Source organism: Thunnus albacares, chromosome 6 (genome assembly GCF_914725855.1).
Source record: "Thunnus albacares chromosome 6, fThuAlb1.1, whole genome shotgun sequence".
Classification (NCBI taxonomy): domain Eukaryota; kingdom Metazoa; phylum Chordata; class Actinopteri; order Scombriformes; family Scombridae; genus Thunnus; species Thunnus albacares.
In genome coordinates this window covers 14,331,013-14,338,163 of record NC_058111.1, presented here as the reverse complement: position 1 = coordinate 14,338,163, position 7,151 = coordinate 14,331,013, and the positions used below count along the sequence as shown (strand labels likewise).

General features: G+C 42.8%; 1 protein-coding gene across 1 annotated transcript; it reads left to right on the top strand.

Annotated features, from left to right (window-relative positions):
* Nucleotides 1-1,118: 1,118 nt before the first annotated feature.
* p2ry1 (purinergic receptor P2Y1) lies at nt 1,119-4,223 on the top strand. Its single transcript, XM_044355320.1, has 2 exons — nt 1,119-1,519; nt 1,786-4,223. The coding sequence occupies exon 2, from the start codon at nt 1,815-1,817 to the stop codon at nt 2,874-2,876; it is 1,062 nt and encodes a 353-aa protein (XP_044211255.1). The 5' UTR covers nt 1,119-1,519; nt 1,786-1,814; the 3' UTR covers nt 2,877-4,223.
* The last annotated feature ends 2,928 nt before the right edge of the window (nt 4,224-7,151 follow it).

Sequence of the window (7,151 nt, the reverse complement as noted above, 5' to 3'; positions counted from 1 at the left end):
GTGACATAAAAACTATATCTGCAACTCACCTAATATCCTCTGATGGATCATAATGTACATCTACAAAGTTTATAGTGGACATTTATTCTCTTACTTATTAACAACATCCATTAGATTATTGGTACAACCTTGGCTCTGTCCACTTTCCACCATTTTTAAGATATTTGGCATCACAGCTAAATTAACTTAACCTTTGGCTCTCTCACTCCACGGCCCCAGTCCCCTCTCTATTCTCCACCATCCTCCCTCTGTCTGCTGCCTCTGCCAGTGTCTGCTTTGTCCTTGGCCGTGAGTCGCGCACATACAGCTGTCTGTCTCAGCCTTTTAGGAGACAAGAAAATGACCATCTTGATGTAGAAAACAGTATTTTTTTGTTTTTTATGCTCCAGCCAATGTCATTGTTAATCAATGTCTTTATTGAGCCCTGACTCCTCAGTGTGGAGGAATCATGCAAAATGTGAATTGCACTGACAAATCCATTACCATGACATATCACTGTAGTCCATTATGGATCTGCCTATTTCCGATTTAAATGGGTGGCTGTGGCTCAGGAGGTACAGTGGGTTGTCTACTAACTGGAAGGTCAGCGGTTTGATTCCTGGCTCCTCCAGTCCACATGCCAATGTGTCCTTGGGCAAGACACTTAAACCTATTAACCAAATTGCTCCTGATGGCTGTGCCATCAGTGTGTGAATGGTTTTTTCTCTAATGGGCAGTTTGGGACCTTGCATGGTAGCCCCTGTACCCATTCATGAATGTATGTGAATGGGTGAATGTGATTTGTATTGTAAAAGTGTTTTGAGTGGTTGGAAGACTAGAACGGCACTATACAAGTACAGTCCATTTACCATTTACCATTTACTTCTCAACAGACCCCCAAAATATTTTCAAAACACTATTTCCAAAGTGATATGTGGCCTAATATTTTATCTATTCCTTGAATTTCTAATTGAAACAGCAGTAATGTTATTACTAAACCCTATGGTAAATATCTGCATCTGACAAACGCATAGTAGTATTTGCTTGCGCAAATCTGCACAGCTGAAATCTTGATCACCGGATATAATCTGTGTATTATACGGGCTCCGTACCTTCCTACAGTCACAGCCCAGGTCAGATCTCATAAGGGTCCAATTGGAGGAGAAAAGAAATAGAAAGAGCGCGTTTAGAAACGGGAAGCTGCTCAGTGGTTTTGTGTAGTGCGCACCTCCCCTCTCTGTAGCACAAGAGCCTCCTCTAATTCCTGCTCTTCATGCCAGAGCCTGCAGCTGTCTCTGTTGCGTCCCACCGCCGCCGTTGTGGGAAAATCGTCGCCCTGCATGACGAACCGACGGGAGACTTTTTCCCCCCTTGAAGTGACAGAGCGAAGCCGAAGGATCGTAACTTTAAAACAATTTCCAAAACTGTTAGGAGACTGAATGAAGACACCTGACAGCTCGTAACGCCCCGTCCGTGTGTTGCCTGAAATCTTTGCAACTGTGAAGGCTATAGGAATGTGGAATACAAGTGTATCTCAGCGGTGAGTGTTGTAATGCGTTTATCATTTCTGTCTCTCTCTAGTATTTGTTAGACTGCGTGTAGGCGTTCCGCAAAATTAAGTTTGTGTTCCCTGCCCGCGCACGAGTGGTTTTGATTGCAAATGTCATTCACGTTGAATAGTTATAGCATGCAGCAACAGATCAGTGACATTTTAATCTGTTATTTTCTGTCTAAGAATGCGTTTAAATACCAAAAAATAAGCTTAAACATCAAATATTTCTTCATCTGCTCATCCCTCTCATGCAGTAAAAGGACCTGCCTCTGCCCCTGACACCATGACCACAGACCTGAACTTGACCTCTCTGCTGAATGTGACAGATCTCCACAATCACACAAGAGGATGTTCCCTCACCAAGACAGGTTTTCAGTTCTACTATCTGCCCACCGTCTATATCATGGTCTTCATCACAGGGCTGGTGGGCAACAGCCTGGCCATTTGGATGTTTGTGTGCCACATGAGACCCTGGAGCAGCATCTCTGTCTACATGTTCAACCTGGCTCTGGCTGACTTCTGCTACGTCCTGTCTTTGCCTTTCCTCATCTTCTACTACTTCAACAAGACCGACTGGATATTCGGTGATGTTCTGTGCCGACTGCAGAGATTCATTTTCCACGTTAATCTGTACGGGAGCATTTTGTTTCTGACCTGCATCAGTGTTCACAGGTACTCCGGGGTGGTGCACCCGCTCAAGTCTCTGGGTCGACTGAAGAAGAAAAATGCGGTTATTACCAGTGCGTTGGTGTGGGCGGTGGTCGTTATAGGCATCTCTCCCATCCTATATTATTCCAGGACCGGCTTGAAGCGCAATGCAACCATTTGTTATGACACCACCACTGAGGATGAGTTACCAGGTTATTTTATCTACAGCATGACTTTGACTGTGTTTGGGTTCTGCGTCCCTTTTATAATCATATTTTGCTGCTATGGCATGATTGTCAAAGCGTTAATCTGCAATGACATGAACAATGCGCCTCTGCGGCAGAAATCTATCCACCTGGTTATCATCGTGCTCGCAGTCTTCGCCGTCTCCTACCTGCCTTTCCATGTGATGAAGAACCTTAACATGAGGGCCAGGCTGTACTTCCAGAGCCCTGACATGTGTGATTTTAATAACCGCGTCTACGCCACCTACCAGGTGACGCGGGGGCTGGCCAGCCTCAACAGCTGTGTGGATCCTATTCTTTACTTCCTGGCTGGAGATACCTTCCGGAGGAAGCTTTCAAGGGCCACTAAAAAACCCTCCAGAAAGGGGGACAATGTCCTTCAGTCCAAGAGCGAGGAGACGGCGCTCAACAGCCTGGCTGAGTATGTGGAGAATGGGGACAGGAGGATGTGACAGGGCACAGAGGTGGCCTCTGTGTGCCAGTCATGGCTGTGGATTTTGGAAATAGTACTAGAAACCACAATGGACCTGGGATTGAATAAGTAAATGCACTGTGTGGACTGAAGGCTGTGTGTAAAATGTAATGGGACGATGGTTTATAGAACTGTAGGATAAATACTCCATTTAACCCTGTGATGACCATCGGTTGCTTGCAGCCTGTCGATGTCGATAAACTATTGTACTGTATTGTTCTATACATGTATTGTAGAGCCATCACTCTTCATTCTCACTGAGTAGTTCGTGTTGTTTACACTTTGGACAAAATGAACATTATGATCAGCCAAGCTAAGGAAAATAGGTTTTCCTACAGGCAATAATGTCCTGTTCATCAATTTGTTCAGAAAAAATAGGACTGAGGATGGATAGCACCTTCTGCAGCCGCCAAGCTGATGCTTAATCAATAGCTATTAAGCAGGTGAGAGCTTGTGGTTAAAGAAGTGTACCTGGGACGGCTTTTGGAGGAAAAAAGTAAATGCACTGAACCTGAGATTGCTGCATGGATGTGCTGTGCAGACATTGTAATGCACTATGACTAGGGGACTCTCTGCTCTGAGGGCTACCTATCACTCCTCGTTTCTTTCTCCATCTATTACCGACTGGGCGAGGAATGTGGTCGAACAGTTTTTCATTTTGACAGCTCTGAGGTTAAGGTCCGCGACGGCTCTGTTACCACAATCTTTCTCGATTTGTTAACCTGTTCTCCACAGAAAAAAAAATAGAAGATAATACTCAACAGTATTTTGTGTATATGATACTACAATGAATGAAAGGTGTACTGTACAGGATGTTGTGACGTTCCAGATTAGTTTGTGTTGATAACCGTTTTGTTCAAATCAGTATCACTAATTCAAACCTTTTAGTGCATGAGTCAAGTATCAAAATATTATCAGTGAAACAATGATTTATCACAGCTGGTTTTAACTACACAAGTGCAACATAAGGAATAATAGCTTTTAAATGAGCAGAACGGACATACGCACTCAATCACCTGCTTTGTGACTCCATCAACATATTGAAGACTTGTTTGTATGAGATACCTCAAAGTAAATACTGCACTGTGCTCTTGTGATGACAGATAATAATTTCTGTTTTGTATCTGTTGTAATCATTCTGGAGAAATGATTGTGGAGCTCTCTCAGTATATTTTACCCTGGACTACCTAGATGTTTGATGTCTGTACTAATGTACCTTTGTAAATCTGTAACGTGGCTTACTATTGTCAAGAAAGGAAGAGAATCATCTGTACAGGATATCTGGGGCCACTTGTATCTTTGTCAATAAATTTTTATATGAAAACAAGTGAGAAAATGTAATAATAATTCTTCTCAGATGGTGGCCAGTTTTAAATCCCTGATTGCATTGATGTCACCTTATCCATACCAGCTGTTCTTAGTTAAGTATGTACACTACGATTGAATGGACACTGTTGGCTGCAGAGACTTGCATGCAGAGTTCTGTCTTCCCCGCTGCTGCTCCTCCTCTTTCTCTGCACTGCTGCTGACTTTCTTTTTCAACATAGCCAGGAGGAAGCGAAGAGACGAGGGAGGAATAAAGAGTGCCACCTTTTTTCTTCTGGCTTATCCTAAAACGGCTTTTGTGTCTGTCACAATGGCGTGAAGTTATTGATGCAGACAGGGGTGTGAGGCTGTCGCCAGGACCCCAGGGTTTCACGGGACTGTGGGCACAGGAAAGCGACCAACCTTCTTCCTCCAAGCAGGGCCCATGAATACAAACGGCTTTTGATTTCCTGGCTTTGAGGTGCAAACTGCATAGCTGGCCTTGGCAAATATATGTGTGTGTGTGTGTGTGTACTTGTGTCTCTGTGTTAGAAACCCTGAAGGCAATGGAGACCTTATTCAAGTAGGTGGTTGTTTTAGCCGTTATTGCTGTTTGTTGAGGACTGGTTATTGTTTCTTTGTTGAAAGGAGTCACTGTGTCATCCACAGGGGTATTAATATATATCTACAAGTGTCTGTTTGTGGGAAATATATCCTTTCTGCTGTGTGTAGATGTGATTAGATAAAAGGACGGTTAGATATAGCCAACGCCAAACCTCAAGCCAACGTCAGTGCTGTTGAGCTTGAGTGTCAAATCTTAACTTGCAGAAAGTTGGGATGCTTGCCAGTATCTCCTCCCTCCCTTCTTAGCCACCTTTCACCTCTTTTTTCTCACATCTTCCTCGCTTTATTCTGAATACAGAAAAAAAAAACGTTTTCTTCACTGCATTCCATCACCTTCAGGAGAATATTATTTGAAGAAGTGTTGGGAAGAGAAAAGAAGGGATTTCTGCAAAGTGTACAGTAACGGCAGTTACAATGTTTGAATGTGTGCGTTTCCAGAAAACACTGTTGGTGGCAGGGGGGGGGCTCAGAGGGTAATCACCGTCAAGACAGCTAAACCAAAACATTGAGCTTTGTTCTTGGAGATTTACAGTGGGAGCACAGCAGATTTACAATGATGGCACAACCACATCTATCACAGGGGCACCATCTGCTTGTGCCAAAAACTACCGCTAACTACACAAAAACCAAATGTAATCAAAATGTCAGCATGTGGTCCTTGGTGAGTAACTCATGATTCAAACAATCACAATGATGTGTGGCTACATTGCAAATTCCAGTCACTCCACTGACACCATGTGACATCACTATAAAAACACGTGAGGCAATACAAACTCCTTTAAACACAAATTCCCACATTGCTACTGTATTATTAGTGAGTCATGCACTTCTGATATTTACATCATAACAACATTACACCTCTGCGTAATGCTTTTTGCAATGAGCAGTGTTTGGAGGAAAAGGAGCATGCACTACTGAGAGTGTACAGAGCCCTCCCCAGTCATGCATAAGAGAGATACTGTGTGTTTGTACACACAGTGTACAGAAGTCACACAACCAGGTACATGTTTTCCAACTATGTAAACATGTGCGAAAAATATTTTGTTCAATTGCTCTTGGTTACAGCACCACACTTTGTTATTAACATGTGTTTACTCGTTCCAGTCATACATCATCCTACCACACACCCCACCACTAGAGCGCACATAGAGCGTTATTGCACTTATATGGTCATGTCAGGCTGTATTCACATCCTTTTTGACTTAAACCTTTTGAAATAAAACAGGAAATTTACACATCAACGACACCTCCTTGAGTCTACTTTTGAGAGAGGATCCGGACTGTGCTAGTCAGGTAAGCATAGCTCACACCTCATTGACAGTCAAAACAGTTGTGGAACATTCAGGCTGTCGATGCATGCCCAAATGCAAACAAGTGTGCCTGTGTATGTGTGTGTGTCTATGGAGTTGTTCATCACACATCACAGATATGACTCTGCTGGGCAGGTCATCGACTTGCCAACTAAAAATCACCAACCAATTGGTAGAGAGCATGCAGTTGCACACACACACATTTATAATCAAACAGAATAATAACAGTTTCACCGGCTTGATGCAAGAAGCTATCAGAGTATTAAATGTCATGTTACTGCTGCTGAACCAGACTGTAAATGGATGAAGGTCGGATGATAAATGTAATCTTTTTATAGATGATTATGTTTCCTTACTCAAGGGATGTGTTTATGTTCCGACATGTCTCCCTAGACAACGTGTGTATTTGCATGTATTTTAGCAGGAGGAGGTATAAAGGTAATCTTAACTTCATTTTGCATGTCAGTAAATATGCAGTGTTTATGTAACTCAGCCCATATAACCATTTAGTGTTTTATATTCTGTCTCTCAGTGTCTTTGCTTTTTCAGGCTCTGGCTTCTCTCAGCATTTTTGCTTTCTGTTCTCCAAAGAGCAGCTGCAGGGACAAGAGGTGTTACATTCTCAGCACTATATGCATGTGTAACATATGTAAGTAAAGATACATAGAAAAACTGGCTTGTAAAAAAAAACACAACAGCAACAGAAATAACATCAACAAAAAAAAGCAAAACATAAGAAAAGCAAAGGAATATACGTTTGTGTTCATATGTCTACATCTACACTGCCTCTGTCCACACCAATACTGCCAAGATGGCAACATATATAGCTATGCAGCATGAATTATAGGCTACCAGAAATACAGATGACCTGGGGTGTGGCTGCTTTTGACAGTGAAAGCCATTTGAAATGAGACTGCCGTGAGTGTCTTTGGGGCAATATGTTTACAGTCACCTCTGGAGTTGCCTCTGCCTCCTTTGACCCCCTCATGAAATGACTTCACTTTCATCATGTTGTC

What these genes read in the sequence shown, in the direction of transcription:
- p2ry1 (XM_044355320.1), top strand. Translation starts at nt 1,815, where the DNA reads ATGACCACAGACCTGAACTTGACCTCTCTGCTGAATGTGACAGATCTC.